The sequence below is a fragment of the Parasteatoda tepidariorum genome, chromosome 8 (genome assembly GCF_043381705.1).
Source record: "Parasteatoda tepidariorum isolate YZ-2023 chromosome 8, CAS_Ptep_4.0, whole genome shotgun sequence".
Lineage (NCBI taxonomy): Eukaryota > Metazoa > Arthropoda > Arachnida > Araneae > Theridiidae > Parasteatoda > Parasteatoda tepidariorum.
Genome location: NC_092211.1, coordinates 73,604,516 through 73,625,577, shown reverse-complemented (window position 1 = coordinate 73,625,577; position 21,062 = coordinate 73,604,516). Strand labels below are relative to the sequence as shown.

Here is a 21,062-nt window from a genome sequence, read left to right as displayed (position 1 = left end):
AAACGGATCAAACTACTACAGCGCCATCTTCCTTAGAGTCTGAACGAAGTCCTCCGTCGGTAAAATTTTTTTTATTTGCAAATTAAAATAGTGAAAATTAAATAAAACTAAAATGGGTAGACTCGCCCCGGTTTACGGTATTTTAAATGTTGAGCTGTTAAAACAATTTAAAACTTCATAAAGCAGTTCTTTTAATACTTACTTTTCCGTAATTGGTGATGGTAATGTTGTTGAGGATATATTAAAACTTCTGTCAGACATTGTTTGATTTTGCGATGAAAGACACATACTATTGCTCAGAGGTAATACAGGTTGAACATATCTTGCATAAAGAGAGCTTAGCGCAATCCAGGCCATTATTACATAAGTCACTACTACAGCAAAAGATATACACTGAAATTAAATAAATTCGTATAATTTAAATACCAAACTTTTCTGCTGTTATTTCTTGAGTAATATTTTAATGCTCATCTGAGCAAAATCAGTCGAATAATTCCTGAGAAATAGAGTTCAAACAAGTCTTATACGTAAATTATATTTTTATATAAAAATCTATATTTGTACGTGAAAAATTACATTTAGTGTTTGATTTTGCAAATTAAAATATAGTCTGCAGTAGTTAATTAGCATATTTGAGGTCACCCCAGTGTGCCATTAAGATTGAGTTGTAGTACGTGAAAAAACAATCTTTAAATCAAAAGTTATTCTGAGTGTTTCTTTTGTGTGTGTGCACTGTACTTCCTATTTTTACGCATTTTACTGTTTTCTTCACCCTAAAGAATATTTTTACTACGTTCATAGCATTTGATTTTTTAAATGATAAATTTAGATCTAAAAGACGGTGTAGTGTATCTACCACTACAAAAATATAATTCCACTTCACTAGTATATAAAACATGTTAACTCGATTCTATGGTGGGGTACCTTTTCCTAAATGACGGTTGACATGGTCGATAACAACTCTGCCCACATTGGTGACCTTCGGACTTGATGTGAACACGCCTACCTGGGTAGAAACGCCCACTACGATTTGAACACGCCTACTTCGATGAATGATCCACGCATTGAATAGTTGACTTGCTACTTGTGACGGCGGCATTGATCTCCTCACGCTGTTGTTTCTCCGTCTCGATCACTCACAACGTATACACTCGACTGCTAATGGCAACACAGGAGCGATCGTGAACTTAATACAGTTCTCACGATCAGCACTCAAAAGTACGGTGATTTTAATACAGCTCTCCCGGCTCCTCACAAAAAACAGCAATAAATCAACTAGTGGTATCATCGAATTCTATCACAGATAAATTCTGATGGGGGAGAACTGTAGTGTATCTACCACTACAAAAATATAATTGCAATTCACTAGTATATAAGACATGTTAACTCGATACCACGGTGGGGGTCCCGTTTCATCGATAAAGGTTGACATGGTCTGTAACTTTCCTCCCCACAACGGACTTAAATTCATTTGCTCTGATATACGTACCAGTTTAAACCAATATATTTAGTTTTTACTACAATGTTCCTAAATGCGATTGATTGTTACTCTTAAAATGTATTTACATTTAAATGCGTTTGACGTTATTGAATTTATTTTACGCTATTAAATGTATTTTGCATTAATAACTATACTTTGCCATATTAAATGTATCCAACATTGTTTAATGTGATTTCGTTATTTTTCTGCTCAAAAATTAAGATGCGTTGATTGCTGATGCTGAAAATAGCAAGTTTATTCAGAACACAAAACTGAAAATGCTTTAATGATAAATTGAACTAAATGTTTCAAGTAAAATGAAAAAAGTAAAGCAATCATGAATGATAACGAATTATACCAGACAACATGAAACGTTGACATTATAACAGTTAGAAACAATACAGCTGTATTTAAAATTTTTGTTATGTACATTGTTATAATTTGAATTATAGACAAATTAATAATTTTTACAGTTTAGTTCCACTTGCACTTATTCACCTAATATTTTACTAGCAAATAAAATATAATTTAATGACGCTTTTTACGAAATCTAAATTTTATCCGAAAGAACAAGCCTAACTTTTCTGGTGATCAGCAGCAAAAATACACAACAAAAAGTATTACATTGTTAGAAAAATTTCTCAGAAAAAATGGTTAAATAACAATTTATTTAATTGTTATTTTATGATGTTCAAACAAAACAGTCAAAAAACCATAAATGAGCATAAATAAGGTACTACAAGGAATGTTAAATGAGAAAAAAAAACTGTTTAATAACTGATTTCACCTAATATAATTAAAGAACCAGAATTTTATCGCACCAACTACGCTCGCCTGATGAAGCCTTTTAGTTCCTTGCAGATGGGTACATATTATAGTCCATGAGGCTATTCTGTTAATTCTATGATCAACAAAACGGTAGTCGGAGTCTGACCAATTTATGTTAACAATATTTTATCTATTTCCTTCAACACAAGAAGATTTTCCAGAGTTTTGCACTTCCCAATTTGTGGCCCTGGACTAATAACATACGATACACTCATTCACGCATAGATGGCAGCACAATAAAGCTGCTAAACTATCCCCAATGTCTAGTTTCATTCCTTTTTATGGTTTTGAAACCATGATAGATATGAATTGTTAAAAAAAAACGTATAGATTTGTATTCATGGTTTTTTAACCATACTAGAAATAAATGTTCGTTACCGTTAAATTTGCGCTCAATTGCATGGACAGACTGCTTCCGATTATTTTACCATATCACAGATTGAAAATTCTGACAGTGCAACTAATATATTTTACAAACGTTTTATAAGTAATATAAATGGTTTTAATATAGCAAAACATATTTTTGTAAAATATTTTAATATAGTGAAATGTTTACGAAACATAGTTCCATCTGCAGTAACGAAAAAAAATTAAATAAAGTAAAAATAATAAAAAAGTAAGGAAATAAAGAAAATAAAAAAAATAAGGTAAAAGGAATTATATTACTTGGAAGAAAAATAAACTATTTTAATGAAACTCTTTAGCAATTTATCCTACACAACTGAAATTCTTTCTTCATAATTGCCTCACATAAAATTTTTGAAAGTATATATATATATNAAGCACTTAGCTGCTTCATTGATAGCATGTTAAAAAAATTATATTAATCAATTAATTATCTTAAAATGTGAAAAAGGCGCTTTTCCATTCAAAATGCATGTTGGATATGGTTCTAATTTATCAAATACAGAATGTGCAGTAAATAGGGAATTTTCAATCAAATGGATTATTTAATTTTATGTCTTTCAAATAAATGAACTCTGCAAAAAAATAATAAACAACAACTTTATTAGTTTAAAAAACTATTTATTTTTATTGCATTTTTTAAAAAAAAAGATATAAAAACAAGTTGCAGAGGAAAAAATTGTTTCATTTTATTTTATTTATTTAAGTTATTTATATTCTGCAAAAACAAATTTAGTTTTAAAAATTTCAGCTACAGATTCAAAGCTGAGAAATTTAAAGAGCTCTTACTTTTTTAGTATCTAATCATTTCTTTTTCCATTTTATCTGTATTTAGATGGTCCTCCAAAAAAATAACAGTATCATGTCCATATAAAATATCACAAGATTGACTTGGGACAGAAATTTACTATTATTCACTATTAGTACAATTTTACTATTACTTCTATTATTATTTTACGATTACTATTGTTGCATATTATTTTATATACTTTCTAAAAATAATTTTTCCGTGCCGTTCCACAACAAATATTTCTTAATATATAAAATTTACAATTTCCATAAAATTTTTTAAAATGACTATAAAATCACTATTACCAACTCATCGAAATTTATTCCGCTCGGAAACGATTCCGATCGGAAACTAGCTTTCATCGGATTGCCAATTTCGTAAAACCCACTGTGCCGCAACATGAGCATATCGGAATCCGGTATCGAAATCGGCATTCCGCACGATTCCGGTGAAATTGGAGTTTGTAGTCGGGACTAACTTTGACCAATTAGAAAATTACTATAATTCTAATTTATTAATCTGGCAACGATATGTTTGTTTTGTCTTCTTCTGTGCGAGCTAAAATCACATTAACTTAGAACTGAAAGCTTAAAAATTCCTACGTTTTACTTTAAAAAATGACTTCCCGTACAAAAATCAATATTCGCCAGCAATATCCACCACTGAATGCAATTACAATAAAATTCCAGAAGGAAAATCAAGGTTGTCTATATTTATTTTCATTGCAAGCAATTTTGGGATTACTTAAAACCTTAGGTTAATTAAAAACGAAGGAAGGATATTCGCTTATTCAACCATAATTACTTGTTTGAAGCGTCTAGTTCTATTATAATGCAACTGTAAATTTGTTAAATTTTCCTATGAGAATTAAAAATAAAAATCTTTTTCATCAAAATAATTATTTGTAGTATTTATTATGAAGAAATCTGCCAAATCATTTCTTAAGGTCCGCAAAAGACTATCTACCCTGGTAATGAATTGCCCTCAATCAAATGCTTCTTCATTTTGTTTTTGTTTTTTTAACAAAGGAGAAAGACATAATAACTCATAATTTATGTAAATATTTAAACATTGCTGCCTTTATGTTTTTTTGTAACATTTTTTTTTTATTTTTTTTAAAGTAAACGATTTTATTTTATGTTACACGTAAAGGGAAACCACGAAAATATCTTTCAGATTGCTTGACGCTTAAAGAGTTCCAGCTTAATGTTCAGGAATCGTAATGAATTTTTTTTACATAATGAATCATTTTTTAGCATCTTTGACAGACAGCTCTTTTTATTTATAACTCATCCCAAAAATCAAAGTAACTCGCAATTTAAGTATCGGCGAAAAACAATGTTTATGAAAGTTATAAAAATAATTTATTTTAACCATGATTAAGTTGAAATTAAAATGATCAAATTTTGCGTTACACGCAAAAAAAAACTACGAAAATGTTTTTCAGATTGCTTGGCGGTAATTGGATTTCAACTAAATGTTCATCATTATCTCAATGGAATTATTTTTTCTTAAGCAATAATTTTTTATTATTAATCAGGCCTAGCCGTTGTGGCTCAGAAGATCTGGAACTCAATCCGTAAAACAACATAAGCCGCAATTTAAGTATCGAAATACAATTATATTTATGAAACCTATAAATATATCCTATTTTAAATAAAATTAAATTAAAATTGTCAAATTTTGTGTTACACGCTAAGAAAAACTACAAAAATGTTTAATCGGCTTTAATCGGTAGTAATGACAGAAAACAGCGCCATTTTGATCACTAAAATAAACTAACTCCTATCGGAATTTAGATTTCGCTTGCTCTAAACCTGCCGGAATCGGATTCGTAATTATTTCGCATCGGAATTTAGTTCCGAGCGGAATCAAGAGCTCATAATACGGCCTGACTGACATTCACGGATTTATGACGTCACGAGAGCTTCATTTCGATCGGAATTAGATTTCGTGAAGCTGGTAATAGGGCCTCAGGAGGGGACCACAAATCTTGACTACAAAACAAATTACTCTGTACCTTTTTTAAAATTCTAAATGATGTGTAAGTAAGTACAATTTGTCTAAAGTAAGAACTCCCCTATTCGTCTGGACCCGTGGGGGTGACTATGGTAACAAGGTATAACTATTTCAAATAGGGGTGTGGGTTACTATTTAGGATATATTTTGTCTCGGGTGGGGGAGAGAAAGGNATCAGATTCCGTGAAGCTGGTAATAGGGCCCCAGGGGCCCTATTACCAACTCATCGAAATTTATTCCGCTCGGAAACTAGCTATCATCGGATTGCCAATTTCGTAAAACCAACTTTGTCATAACTTGAGCATATCATATCGGAATCGAAATCGCCATTCCATACGATTCCGGTGAAATTGAAGTTTATAGGCGGGACTCACTTTGACCCATTGGAAAATTACTATATTTCCAATTTATTAATCTGGCAACGATATGTTTGTTTTCTCTTCTTCTATGCGAGGTAAAATTGCATTAACTCAGAACTGAAAGCTTAAAAATTCATATATTTTCAACAATTTTGTGTGTTCTATGCCAAGCTTGTGTTTATTTGAAGTACAGAGAGTAGTGTAGAGTAAAATTACAACGTAGTATTTTCAAACGGCTTCACGTACAAAAATTAATATTCGCCAGCAAACAATGATTGTGGAATACCTAGAAAACAATCCAGATTTAAATAAAGGAATCCTTACCGGTATTTGTTTTCAAACAATATAGATTGAGACACATTTTTTTAAAAAATATAAGTCATGCACCCATAATTTTTTTAAATTTTCCCATGAGAATTAAAAATAAAAATCTTTTTCATCAAAATATTTATTCATAGCATTTATTCTGAAGAAATCTGCCAAATCATTTCTTAACGTCCGCAAAAGACTATCTATCCTGCTAATGAATTGCCCTCAATAAAATGCTCTTCATTTTGCTTCGTTTTAACAGGGAAGAAAGATTATATAACTCATAATTTATGTAAATATTTTAACATTAATGCCTTTATAAATGTTTTTTTTATTTTTTAAAAGGAAACAATCATATTTTGCGTTACACGTAAAGGGAAACCACGAAAATATCTTTCAGACTGCTTGACGCTTAAAGAGTTCCAGCTTAATGCTCAGAAATTGTAATGAATTTTTTTTACATAATGAATCATATTTTAGTATCTTTGACGGACAGCCAATTATAACTGTGAATATAACGAGATGCGTCCCGCAGTGGACTGATCGTTAAGACACGGTTCGCAGCAGATCACCGAAGTCAAGCATCACTAACTACGGTCAGTGTGCGGGTGGGTGACCACTTGGATCAGTCTGCGTAGGGACCGAGGGTGTGCGGTATTGGTCCTCGTTAAACTGTTCTACCGTAAAGTGCTCGACTTCGCGTGCAGGTCGTTGGGCTACCGAAGCAGGGGTCCCATCCCCTTCGCAGAGGATCAAAATTGTGATGGCTTGTCTTCGGATCATCCTCAGGAATGTTTCCCAGACCGTCGCCAATAGCCCATTGTGCAGCTTTAGTGCGACGTATAGTAACTACAACAAATACATATAACGAGATGCTCTTTATATTTTTTGTATTTATATTTTTAACTCATCCCAAAAATCAAAGTAACTCACGATTTAAGTATCGGCGAAAAACAATGTTTATAAAAGTTATAAAAATAATTTATTTTAACCGTGATTAAGTTGAAATTAAAATTATCAAATTTTGCGTTGCACACAAAGAAAAACTACGAAAATGTTTTTCAGATTGCTTGGCGGTAATTGGATTTCAACTAAAGGTTCATCATTATCTCAATGAAATTATTTTTTCATAATCAATCATTTGTTATTATTAATCAGGCCCAGCCGTTGTAACTCAGAAGATCTGGAGTCTCCTTGAGGTTAGGCTAACCGTGGGAGGTTTTCCAGGTTTTCCACTCCATGTTACGGAAATGAGGGTTAGTTCCATCAAAAAGTCCCCCACGGAGATCAAATTTCACTCAATACTTGATACAGGATTCTCCTTGTCTTCTGGGTTGGATTTAAAATTACAAGACTACGGAGCTGAACATCAGTAGTCGTAAACACAAAATTAGGTTGGCTGTTCGAAGACGGTTATAAAATTATGAAATAGATAAGTTATCATCTTTCTGAATATAACGAAAAGCTGTTCTTTTTAACTCAATCCGTAAAACAAAATAAGCCTCAATTTAAGTATCGAACTACAATTATGGTTATGAAAGCTATAAAAATATCCTATTTTAAATAAAATTAAATTAAAATTATCAAATTTTGTGTTACACGCTAAGAAAAACTACAAAAATGTTTTTCAGATTGGCTTTAACCGGTAGTAATGACAGAAAACAGCGCCATTTTGATCACTAAAATAAATAAAATCCTATCGAATTCTAGATTTCGCTTGCTCTAAATATGCCGGAATCTGGGGCCTTATTACCAACCCATCGAAATTTATTCCGCTCGGAAACGATTCCGATCGGAAACTAGCTTTCATCGGATTGCCAATTTCGTAAAACCCACTGTGCCGCAACATGAGCATATCGGAATCCGGAATCGATTAAAAATTCATACATTTTCAACAATTTTGTGTTCTAAAAGCCAAGTTTGTGTTTTTTTGAAGTACAGAGAGTAGTGTAGAGAGAAATTACAACGTAGTATTTTCAAATGGCTTCACGTACAAAAATTAATATTCGCCTGCAAACAATGATTGTGGAATACTTAGAAAACAATCCAGATTAAAATAAAGGAAGCCTTATCGGCATATCTAGCGTAATTACCACTATAAATATTAAATACCAAATCAATACTATATAAGACATGTTAACTTGGAACCATCTGAAAGTACCTTTAGATAGGTGAAGGTTAGCACAGTCGATTGTTAAATCCCTACACATGCATATTTCAAACAATATATGAAATTCTAATAGCTAACTTTGGTAATTCCTTGTTTTAGCTAAGATTCTATTGTTTTTTTTTGTACATTTTTTTTTATGTAGCTTCTGTTATTAATTTCTACAATCCAACATTATTCATTTCCACTACTGAATTCCGCCTATGAGTAACACCATTTTAAAAAAAAAACTAATTTCCAATCTAAATTAACTTCTAAATTTTGTTGTCGGAATATTGGAATACCCAAAATCTTTTAGGCCGATAGATCTTTCTCTTAATAGTGTTTCGATCACTCTCTTCAGCAATAGCTGGCTGTATGACGGAAAACAGCGCCATTTTGTTCACTAAAAACTCTTATCGGAATCTAGATTTCGCTTACTCTTAAACTTGCCGGAATGGGATTCGTAATAATTTCGCATCGGAATTTAGTTCTGAGCGGAATTAAGAGCTCGTAATACGACTTAACTGACATTCACGGATTTATGACGTCACGAGAGTTTCATTTCGATCGGAATTAGATTCCGTGAAGCTGGTAATAGGGCCCCTGATTCGTAATTATTTCGCATCGGAATTTAGTTCCGATCGGAATCAAGAGCTCGTAATACGGCCTAAATTCACGACATTCACGGCATTATGACGTCACGAGAGCTTCATTTCAATCGGAATCAGATTCCGTGAAGCTGGTAATGGGGCCCCAGCTGGGCGGACTTAATTTCCGATCCACTTCTTGTCATCGACTTTTTGGCTGTCAACAACTTTTTGGAGTTGATCTGACTAATGTCAGATCCGTGAGGATAAGCAACAACAACAACAACAACAATCAATTTTTTCTTCTTTTTATAATATTGTCCATTAAACAACCAAATTAACTTCTAAAGTGTATCACGTTCATTTTAATATTAAACGCAAAATAAAATTAATTTTCTTTTTTCTTCCAGTAAAGTATGAAATACATCTCCGATTCACTTCGAATGTAACAAAATGTAATTCAAAATGTCTTCAAACTTACCATGTTGAAACAAGTAAGTTAATTTAAATTTCTGAATATTATATAAAAATTTTGTTTCCCTTTATAAGAGCACGAATTTTGTTTCAGTAAAATTTCATTTTTCTTCACGCTTTTCGAATAATTTTTTTTTAAATTTCAGTCTGATTATTTCTTCAGAACAACATTTGCTATTTTGAGGAATGAACGTCATTTATTTATACAATGGCCTTATCGGGGACGTTTTCATACTTTACTTGAATAAAATTTGTCATTCTGTAGAATGCCTAGGAATTATATACAATGCCTAGGGAAAATATGTAATAATACCCATATTTCATACTTTACCTAAAACCTTCCAATATTGTATACAATGCCTAGTTACTATTTCATACTTTGCCGGTAACGTATATATTCTTTTAATTGCCATTCAAAAGGAAAACATATTTTTTTTCCTACAATAAAAAAACAGAAAAAAGGTTAACTTTTAATAGAACATAAATTATAGCATTTTCTTCCACTTGTTATCATTGAAAACGACGTTTAATAAGAATAAGACAATTAAAATTAAGAGAAATATGATCCTTTTACGAAGATAAATTGCTCTGAATATAGCTTAATTTCTTTTCAGCATTTCATAGTCAGAAGATTCTTTGCACCGCATTTAATAAGCTATAGCAAATCGCAGAAGTTTGTAATCAGACACAGAAATCAAAATGTTTAAAAAATACAGTCTTGGTGTTGCCGATTATGTTATTATTTCTTTGACACTTTTGTTATCGATTGGGATAGGGTTATGTGCAAGGTATTTCAAAGGTCAACAGAAACTAGCGTCGGATTATTTGCTGGCGGGAAAAAATATGCCCAAATTTCCTGTTATCTTTTCTCTCATTGTTACTCTCACATCTACGTCTTCGTTTCTTTCATCACCAGCTGAAGTTTACAAATATGGCGTCGCTATTTCCATTGCTAATTTTATGATACCCATAGGAATGTTTATATCATCAAGCGTTATTATACCAGTGTATTTCCAATGCGAAGTTTCTAGCATAACTGAGGTAAGAAATTGAAATTCATTTAATGAAATTATTCCTTTTTAATTGCTAACAGGAAATAAATATAAAGTAGTGGGGCAATATAATTATAAACCTCACAGTCTGGAAAAAAAATTATGTGGTTTCATGAATTTTATTTTAAGTTAGTTTTAAGAGTTCAGCTGGCCTATTATGTCCAATTTCTTCCGGATAAGTGGCTACTTTGTAATAGGATAAGTCTGTGTATTATGGGCGTTATTTAGTGAATGCTTCTAAAAAGTAATAAAGTACTTAAAAGTATATCTGATAAAGTACTTAAAATATCTATAAACAAAACTAAGAAACGTTATTGGTGAAAAAATTGCTCCTTCTGGGAAANTCATAACTGCCACACATAAGATTTTTTGATTTAAATGAATAAATAAGTAAAAAATATATAAATAGGTAGTAATTTGTATTCAATCATTATTCTTAATTATTTCATGCTCATTATCAAATTTTGTAATATTAAATAGTTAAAAGGATGTGATTACTGTCACTATTTATAAAGTACTAGACGTGCTGAAAAGTATAAACTTTCCCCTAAATAGCATATTTCGCGAATCTTAGAGAATAAAACTTACTTTATCACCAGCTTTTCTTGTCAGCATTCCAAACAGAAAAACAGCACAAATAATACCCTGAGGTAAAGCAACAAATACTTGATTCAAATGGTGAATACTGTCTGCGTGTCGAAAGGCAAAGCTCAGACCTATGCAAACACCGCCATAGATAGCAGCTTTTAAAAGAAAGTACATAAATAAAGTATCAAAATTAAAACCTCTGTTTATAAATGAAGTAAACTAAAAGTATCTAAGTTTTGTAAGCAGTATATCTATTGATTCAGACAAAGAGATAGTATAATAAAATAACATTTCCTTGCCTAGTTCTCCGAGCGAGTTTTATTTTAATTCTGCCTTTCAAAAAAACTTCAACAGGGCCTGTATTGTTTTTCGTTATTTTTTTTTAAGTTATACTATATTACTCTTAGTTTGAATGTGGTATTTATAAAATAAAGCCAAATCTTGGAAAGAGTTTAAATTTTAAGGAGTAGTTACATTTAAAAGCCATTGATGCTAATTAAGCCAAGACTTCTAATTAGGGTAAATTTAAACAGCATATACATTGATATTTAATAAACTGTTAATACTTTTTGTACACGTGTTTGTAAAGTTATTTGCAATGAACTAGTTATTTATTTGGTTAATTAATTTTTCCCAAAATTGGGAATAATATGCATGTGCTTGAAGACACGCTACCATGAAAGCGGCTTCCAAAACGTGAGCATCATGCATTGCTGACTCTGAGTCGCAATGCCGCTGGTCACCCACGAATTCTGAACACCAAAAACTAAGTCAGAAAGCAAAGGCGGACGGCGAAGGAGCACAAAAACCAAGATTAAAGCAACAAGATGGCTATGCAATTCAATTGCAGTTGACAACAGCATATGAACAGTTATATCGCGTCTCCTGAGTAAGGCTTTCAGGAGGTTAATCGTGACGCCCCAGTATTTATTTAAATACATCGAATCAGTATCAGCATATTTTAAATAGATTATTTGGCTAAAATAACTTCACACTATTAATTTTTACCCGTATAATACTAGTGAGGTCGTTGGAAACTTACACACAATTTTTGCGAGTAGGATGATTTTCAAATCAGAAATGTTGCCCTTTCTGAAGATTGGTATTAAATAATCTATGACTGTAACGGTTGAGGCAGAGTTCAGACACGAGGAAATAGTACTCATGGAAGCACTGAAGATACCAGCTATGCACAGACCTGTCAGTCCTGGATAAGAGCTAAATCTTGTAACAATGTAAGCCGGGACAACCTAAAAAGAATTTAAAAATTGTTTGCGTTGATGTAGTAAATCTTTAAGAAATAAATGCCTAATAGTTTGCTAAAAAAATTATCTCTTTGTATTAAAAAATAATATAGCTAAACTTGAAATTACGAAGGTGTGGAGGATTACGAAGTGTATTAAATAAGGAAAATAAGATTTTATAAATAATTCGAGATTTATTAATTTTTAAGCTTGTTGGAAAAATAGTACACGGGAGTGGTCACAGCCTGCAAAAATATACCTAGAAGAGTTGAAATTTTTCATACTAAATTGGTTATATTCGTTTATAAACTTCATAGAGTTTCTCTTTTGAAATTCTGATTAATTCAAAAGTTACTGCAATTTTAAGTCTGTTCTTTTTTCTCTATAAATACGAAGAATGCGATGAAATGAAAAAAAATGAGATTCGACTAATTGCTCGAGAATTATTAACTGTTAAACTTGTAGTAAAAAAGCCATCTACTGCCCACAGAAATGCAACTACAGAATTTAAATTTAATGAGCAGATAGGAGCAAAACCAGTGAAGGACCTTCGGATATTTTTGGGGATGTTAAATTATTACCATCGTTGTTTGCCGAAAAATAGCTCAAAACCAAGCTCTTCTGTACTAAATAGTACTAAAACTAGTAGTGTAACTGTAAATAGTACTAAACCAATATCTTGGTTTGAGGTTGGGCGAAATGCTTCTCTTAGCTGCAAACAAGATCTCGCCAATGTGAAATGGCTAAAATAAACAAATTCAACATTTGAATAGCCTATGTATGTAAATGCGTCTGACTCAGCCGTTGGAGGAATTTTACAGAAACGCTTAAATGATTCATGACAACCAATAACTTTCTTCTCGAAAAAACTAACGCTAGCACAAACCATTTATAGCACGTATAATCCAGAATTGTAACAAACTTTAAATGCCGTGAGTTGCTTTGAGTAACAGCATTATGCCAGATGATTCCGAAAACTGTTGACGCCGAAACAAAAGGAAGAAGTACCTATTTTGCTTAATCTAATAAGGTAAAGCCATTAAGTAAAACAACATCAATTAATAATAAATAAAAAGAAACATTGAATTATTTTAAACTGCATTATTTGCGTCGGTATTTATCCAACATTTTTGTTCAAAACTTACTAGTTTTATTCAGTATTGATTTATACATTCTTTTTTCACCCCATACGAAGAACGGGCATTCAGATAGTTATTTACTGTAAGAATATATTTAAAGAACACAGTTTAAAAGAAATATTATATATACGTATTTTTAAATGCTGCTTCTTTTTTATTTGTAATTTTCATATTATACTATATTGCTTTGCATTTTTTACATGAAAACATAATGTTCATTCGATTAATTTATTTACTACATTTGTCACTTACTTGATCATATTTTCTTAATCCTGTTCTCTCTTTGTTTAAGATTGGGTCACAGTTGTAGTAAACACCATATAACACCACTCCCATGTAACAGCATGCAGAGTACATGAAACACACTGGTAAACTACTCATTCGAAGCGTTCTGTAAATATTTTATGATATGTTTGAAATATTTGAATAAAAGATCTGCATTTTATTTTAAAGTTTAAGTCTATATAAATTTGAAAAGTATACATTTTTTAAAATAATCCTATTTATTATTTAAAAGAAAGAACATCGAAATAAAATTTCTTTGATTTCTTGATTCAGTGCTAGGTACTGAGGCAATTTTCATGTTTGNAAGTTTTGGATTTTATTTTAAAGTTTAAATCTAAATAAATGGGAAAAGTATATATGTTATTAAAATAATCCTATTTATTATTTAAAAGAAAGAACATTGAAATAAAATTATTCTAATGATATAAAATAAAATTGCTTTGATTTCTTGATTCAGTATTAGGAACTTAGGCAATTTTCATGCTTGTATATATATTCAATTTTAAATTTTCAATTGTATTTATAGTTTTAATTGAAATTACTTAGAAAAAGATATATCAGTTTAGTATGATATTAAATATTTTAATACTATTTTAAATATTAAATTATACAACTTGGTATAAGTTTGCAATGTAAATACTGAGGTGTAATATCTCTCCGAATATAATGTTAACCAACCCAAAAAGTTATGTGAAATGATAGCTTATTTAAATTTAACACCAAAAAGAGCTTTCATATACAATTTAAATAGTGCGTTTCAAATCTAAGCACTTACAATGGAAAAAACGTGTACCAAGCTCACGCGCATCCACGTTATACGTGGACTTACATTATACGTTTCACTTCCGGAAACGCCAATGTTTTCACACTTTGAAAATAGTAAATAAATCGTTTATATAATCGAGTTAGAGTTTGGTGAATTTGTTGTTGTTTTCAAAGCTGCTTTACTTCCACAATCACAAAATACGGAACCTTTTTAAAATGTATATGTGTGTTTTTAGTTGCGTAATAAGGATGATTATATTAAGATTTTTATATCTATGTAAACTGTTGTAAATAATTGTAATATATACAATTTCTATCCGTTCCTGTTCTATTAAGCCTCGTTCGAATATTTATATAATATATTGGTTTACAGACTAATTTTATTTTAGGAAGTGCATGCATCCAAAAATTAATGGTTCTAACTTCAAACTGTTTCATAAAAATAATTTTAATAACTAATATCCATATAATATTTTACTGTTACTGTAAATTAGTAAGATAGTGTTATTAGATAACAAAAGTGACGGCAGCTCTTTTACACCAAGTAGTGTGAAAGAACATTCTTGGTGTTTCACTAAACAAAGAACTATTTTTGGTTCTTGGAGAAATGGAATACTGGGATGGAATGGAGAAATACCTTGAACCAAGAGTTATGTACGGTGTTTCGCTACAATACTTTGGTCAAAAGCATTCACCATTTTTGCTGTTAAGATATACAATAATTTTTTTTTCGTGTGGAATGATAAAACGGCTCATAGATAATTATGGATTTATTGTTACCTCTAGAATGAATGAGAAAATAAATATTATCTTATTAAAATGAAATTGCTCCGATTCATGTGTATCTGAAATTTTTTGAAACTGTCTCTTTCATTGCTGGAAACCTATTTTTTTCAAGCCTAGTTTATCTTTAGCATCGTATGATATTAGTTTACGTTCCTTTCGTGAATTCTTTCTGAAGTTAAACGAATATATTTACAGCTGTTGTTCTAAGATTATAAAACAAATCCTCTTCTCTCTTAAATTGAGAATGCTTCTCTCTACGAAATGGGAGAACCGTGGAATGCTTAACTTCTAGCTTACAATTTGTTTATATTAAATTATCAAAATTTTGAATGGCAGTAAGTTCTTTTTTGGGAAAAAAAGAGAATTTAATTATAATTAAAATACCATAAATCAATTGAAATATGTGTAGAATTGATGTGTAACATTTTTGCAGATTAGGAAAAGATTTTGATTAAAAAATTTCTCGATTTCTACATTGACTGTAAGATGTTTATGCTTTCATCTAGTCTTGTCTTGATATTGCCATCTAGTAAATATTCTTAAAATAGGAAAAGTACATATTTGTAAACAATCAATCAATTAATAATTTTTACAAATCTGGGGTGATGCTACGTGCTTTTGGTTACTAATATTTATAGTAATTTAGCAAAAAAATGCTCGATACAGTTAAAATGATTTTGATGCAGAAAGATCAAGATCGGGATAAGCTACTTTTTTCAAGACAGGATAGAATTTTTGTTGAGAAGCATAAAGATTATCATATTGACTCTAACATGTTCATAGCTGACATCTAGTGGATGTTCTAAAACAGTGGTTACCAACTGGCGGCCCGCGAAGCCTTTTTTTGCTACCCTCGAACTATAATATACTAGTTGTCATTTTCGTAAAAAATCTATATGGATTTAAAATACTTTTTTTTCTTTAAAGAAACCAAATTTCTTCATTTCTATGAAATTTAACATACCAATGGTGCAGAAAAGTTTATTTCTCAAGTTTTGCATCCAAGAAAATATTTATTCAAATACAAAAATATTCGTGCATGTTGCTCTTTTTTTTCGTTTTTTGTATTGTGAGAATATAATTTAGTAAGTGTGTATCAGAAATTTTCTCGGAGAAATTCTCCGATTTAACTTTTTAAAACAACTCATTTTGGGAGGAAATATTTACAGTTGCAAACTTTGTAGCCAGAATTATTCAATATGTAATTAAATATTTTTAAAAATCTGCTTCTTATTTTAATTTGCAACTCATTACTTTTGTTTTGTACAGCTTGAAAAAAATCGGACAGTAATATTTAATGTTCCTTCAAACATAAAAGAATCCCATATAAAATTTTGATAAAGTAGCGGCCCGCCATTTGACTGGTGTTTTCAATTGCAGACCTCGGCCTCATGTGAGTTGGAAACCCCTGTTCTAAAATATATGAAAAATACATATTTAGAAGCAGTCGACAGTTAATTTTTGAAATTTAGTTGAGTAGGATGGCGTGTCCTTTGACTACTAAAAACAAGAAAAAAGAACGCAATGCTGTAATTGTGATTTTTATGCGGGTCAGAAGGCTTTATATCTTTAGGACAATTTTGTAGGTATTTAAGAATTATTTCTAATACCTGTAAAAACATATTAATTAACTTATATGCTCTATATTTTTAGGTTGTTACATACATACGATTTTGCTCGTTTTATGTTACTGAGACTCAGTAATCTTTGCACTTCAACTTGATTTGTTCCAAAGAAGGCCATTCCCATCATAATTCCATGAGAAGCGCAGGCCCAAAATCCATACCGACGGGTTATATCTGGCATGAATCTGTAATATAAAAAAAATAAAACAATGTCGTTCGTAATGAGAATCAATAACTTTGAAAAAATTCTTACTCGAAAAAGTCTAGTCTTTTGCCAGTCGAAGCCTTTTGAAAGTGATCGGAAATACCACCTGCATCAGAGATGCCTGCTATGTATATAGCTAATAGACAAGTTATCATTAAAATAGCTTGAAAAACATCGGTCCACAAAACAGCTTTAAGTCCTCCCTAAATAATGGAATTAATAAATGCATATTATATAATCTGTAAGAAACTGACAACAAAATAGGCCTAGTGTTAAAAGGCTTAAAAATTAACGTATAGTTACAGTCAGGCTTTTTGTAAAATGTTTTTCTTCTTAATTAAAGTAATCAAGTGAGTAGAACATGTACACGTAAACGCATCGGGATGGTACGCGTGAGTGCTAAATATATTCATTGTCAGAATTGCCATGTTATACAAATCGAGCCGTGGTTGCTCAGGAGATAGACCATTCGCCTGCCAATGAGGTGACCCTGTATCGAATCCCAGTGGTTGCTCAGGAGATAGACCATTCGCCTGCCAATGAGGTGACCTTGTGTCGAATCCCAGTGGTTGCTCAGGAGATAGACCATTCGTCTGCAAATGAGGTGACACTGTATCGAATCCCAGTGGTTGCTCAGGGGATAGACCATTCGTCTGCTAATCAAGTGGCCCTGTATCGAATCCCAGTGGTTGCTCAGGAGATAGACCATTCGTCTGCTAATCAAGTGTCCCTATATCGAATCCCAGTGGTTGTTCAGGGGATAGAGCTCGCCTTTCGTATAGATAACCCAGTTTCGAATCCCAGCAGTGTCTAGTTGATACGGTTTCAGCTCCCATCTCGCGCCAACCATAAGTTTATCCATAAGACATAAAATATCCTCAGTAGTAGATGAATTATGATTAGAATTTCCTTGAATTCGGGCTAACCATGGCAAAAGCCGCATCTGCTCGTGGTTTTTCTCTGCATGCAAGTCAAATGTGATGTGTAAATGTGGGTTAGTTCGATCGAAAAATTTTCCAGAAAAGCTAGTTAGTTCCAATGTTTGATCTAGGAGTTCTCTTATATTCTAGGTTGGGTTAAAAACTCAGAAGCTATGGAGTTAACCATTAATAGTTGTAAACTCAGAATTGGATCGGCTGTTAAACGCTAGTTATAGAATAAAATAAAAAGTCATGCGAAGTAGGTATGCAAAATGTTTACTAACGTCACGATAGTTCTACGTTGCAAATGCGTATAAAGTAATAAAGTGTGACGAATGTTACGTCGCAAAAATGTAATCAGTAGATCTCATACACATTAAATATTAGCACTTTAGAAATATCATGCTATAGCAAGTCTAGCCAGAATTTCTAGATTATTATATCGAATTATTAAATAAATAGCTAATATCGATTGTCAGAACCTGATGATGCTCCAAGGACATGATATCATAATTTTGATATTCTGGAGAAGGGAAGGCACCCCGCTTCTGTAGCCCGACTGCCTGCATGCGAGCTCTCAGAATTCTGGAATTTAGCGATTTCTGTAAAGAGATGCCATTTTTGGTCTGCCAAGTATTACGAAAGAGTTTTTTTTTCAGATGGGCTAATTGATCCTTAAAACAGCACGAAATCTCATCCTTAATTCATGCATAAATAACCAAAAAAAGAAGCAGTGAATCTTATATTCCTCCTCGCTTTCGTGAAAATGACTGGGTGAGGTTTCGCTCTCGATTTCTCTTCCGGGCTGGAGTGCTCAGTAATAACGCGCCAATAAGAATAAAACTAATTCATTTCTTTTGCCCCGAAAACATTTTATTTCTCATTTTACACACCAGATGGCAGAACCAGGATATATTTAAGGTAATTGTAGATAGTTAGTTTATGTTAAACTAGATGTAAGCACTAATCAAATATGTGTATTTGGTAAAGTAGGCACTTTTACGACCGTTTTCCTGAAAATTAACCGATCGTTAAGGGGTTAAATTAAAAAGTGTTATGAAGCTATTTTTTTGCAGATAATTAAGAGCTAAAAATTGAGAAACTCTTCAAGTATATAGCTGTAAAATTTGATAAGCGTGATAAATATTATTTTATTTATCCATTTATGATTTAAAGAAAAGTAATAATTATTAATAGCCTACATTGAATGCGTTGATAAAGTATTCCCGTATCAGCCTGCTGAGAGCACGAGAGTTTATGGAAGTTAAGGTTCCACAGTTTTTAGAGCAACGTCATCATTGTATTAATGAGGTCAGCATTACGGACAGACTACCTTTATTTCCCTGACAAGTTATGTCCCATTGATCCGAAGCTGAGAGGGCTTCAACCCTCCTCTGAGGATCGAACCCCATTCTTTTGGCGTAATAAGTACAAGTTTTACATACTTTTTGATAGGTTGATATAAACTTCGTTATAAGTGATTATAACGATCGGTTTTGTTATGTTAAATAAGAATAAATAAGTAACGATTTTAAATAAAAAAAATTTCCCTTAAAATAATAATGAAAAAATAGAAGAATTAGTGGAAAAATGAAATTTATGAAAATCTTGAATCAATTTAGAAAGCAATCTCACCAAGGAACAATAGAGAGCACAAACAGTTCCCAAGGACACAACTGACATTTCAAAAGACAAGTCCGTAACAGCGCTCAATGCCAAAACTGCTCCATAAAGAGAAATAGACATGTAAAATACCTAAAAAAGACATTAAGTTCAAAATTACATAAATTTTTTTCTTTTGTTTTTATGCAATTCAAATATTCATTCTTACCATCTGCAGAAGAAACATAACAGACACCATATATCTAATGATTCGTCCATACCGCATTTCAAGGTACTAGAAAATTGATTTCTGAAATTATTAAACATAACAGACACCACATATTTAAAGATTCGTTCATACCGCATTTCACGGTAATAGAAAATTGATTTTTAAAATTATTAAGCATAACAGACACCACATATCTGAAGATTCGTCCTTACCGCATTTCAAGGTACTAGAAAAAAGATTTTTAAAATTATTGAGCAGAACAGACACCAGATATCTAAAGATTCGCCCATACCGCATTTCAAGGTACTAGAAAAATGATTTTCAAAATTATTTAACATAACAGACACCAGATATCTAATGATTCGTCCATACCGCAGATCAAGGTACTAGACAGTCCTCTCCCAATAGACTTTTTATCAGTTACTAGGGTCGTAGAATGACCCCGCGCATTTCACTGTTCCTTCTACTATTTATTTTATTTCTCGTGGCTACGAGTTTTGTGCATTATTATTCGCTCCTTGTTAAAGTGATTTTGACTTGTTTACAATGTTCATGAAATTTTCACCGTTGTAAGTACACAAACTAACTTTTCATATAACAAAAATCAACTAACTGCTCACTAACATCGATGACGTTGCATTACTATGCATGAAAATCAAAGACTTTGGTGGGTCATTTATAAGTGGCCGACGCTAGTTAACTTGCGGCTAATCTGCGATTGAATCATGAAATTAAATTTCAAATACTAAATTTTTTTTAAACCTGGAATCCCCAAATTAGAAATAAAAACTTCCTGAAGACAAAGCTTTGCTTGAGACTGCTACTGGAGCTAACGATATGTACCGATTTTTTTTCAAAGGAACATAAGTTTCAAATGTCTCCGAGCTGACAAAATATAAATAAATACAGTACAGTCCCGATTATCCGAGTTAATGGGGACCGCAACAAACTCGGATAACTGAAAAACTCGGTTAAAGCGAAGAGTATAAAAACGGAAAGAAAAAGAGAAGGTATATATGTAATATATTTAAGAAATACGAAATGTATACGAGTATACCATATACAATTCATATTATAATTAAAAAGCTTACTTAAAAACATTTAAAAAGCATACTTTAGCATACTTTACGAGAATTAAATAGTTTTTACTTAAAAAAAGTCCTTAATCGTTTTTCGTTCTACGTAACTTAGGGTCTTTTCTGTAGTAATGTTTCGCCTTTTT

The 21,062-nt window shown here is 31.6% G+C and overlaps 1 protein-coding gene across 1 annotated transcript in view; it reads right to left on the bottom strand.

Annotated features, from left to right (window-relative positions):
* LOC107436333 (putative sodium-dependent multivitamin transporter) overlaps nucleotides 1-21,062 on the bottom strand; it is a 33,326-nt gene that overhangs the window by 2,373 nt on the left and 9,891 nt on the right. The window contains exons 2-9 of the mRNA XM_071184620.1: nucleotides 19,841-19,906; nucleotides 19,645-19,764; nucleotides 17,138-17,292; nucleotides 16,929-17,069; nucleotides 13,676-13,814; nucleotides 12,083-12,290; nucleotides 11,041-11,195; nucleotides 203-393 (exon numbers count right to left, since the gene is read on the bottom strand). Coding sequence (XP_071040721.1) covers nucleotides 203-393; nucleotides 11,041-11,195; nucleotides 12,083-12,290; nucleotides 13,676-13,814; nucleotides 16,929-17,069; nucleotides 17,138-17,292; nucleotides 19,645-19,764; nucleotides 19,841-19,906 — 1,175 coding nt within the window. The remainder of the gene's footprint in view (nucleotides 1-202; nucleotides 394-11,040; nucleotides 11,196-12,082; nucleotides 12,291-13,675; nucleotides 13,815-16,928; nucleotides 17,070-17,137; nucleotides 17,293-19,644; nucleotides 19,765-19,840; nucleotides 19,907-21,062) is intronic.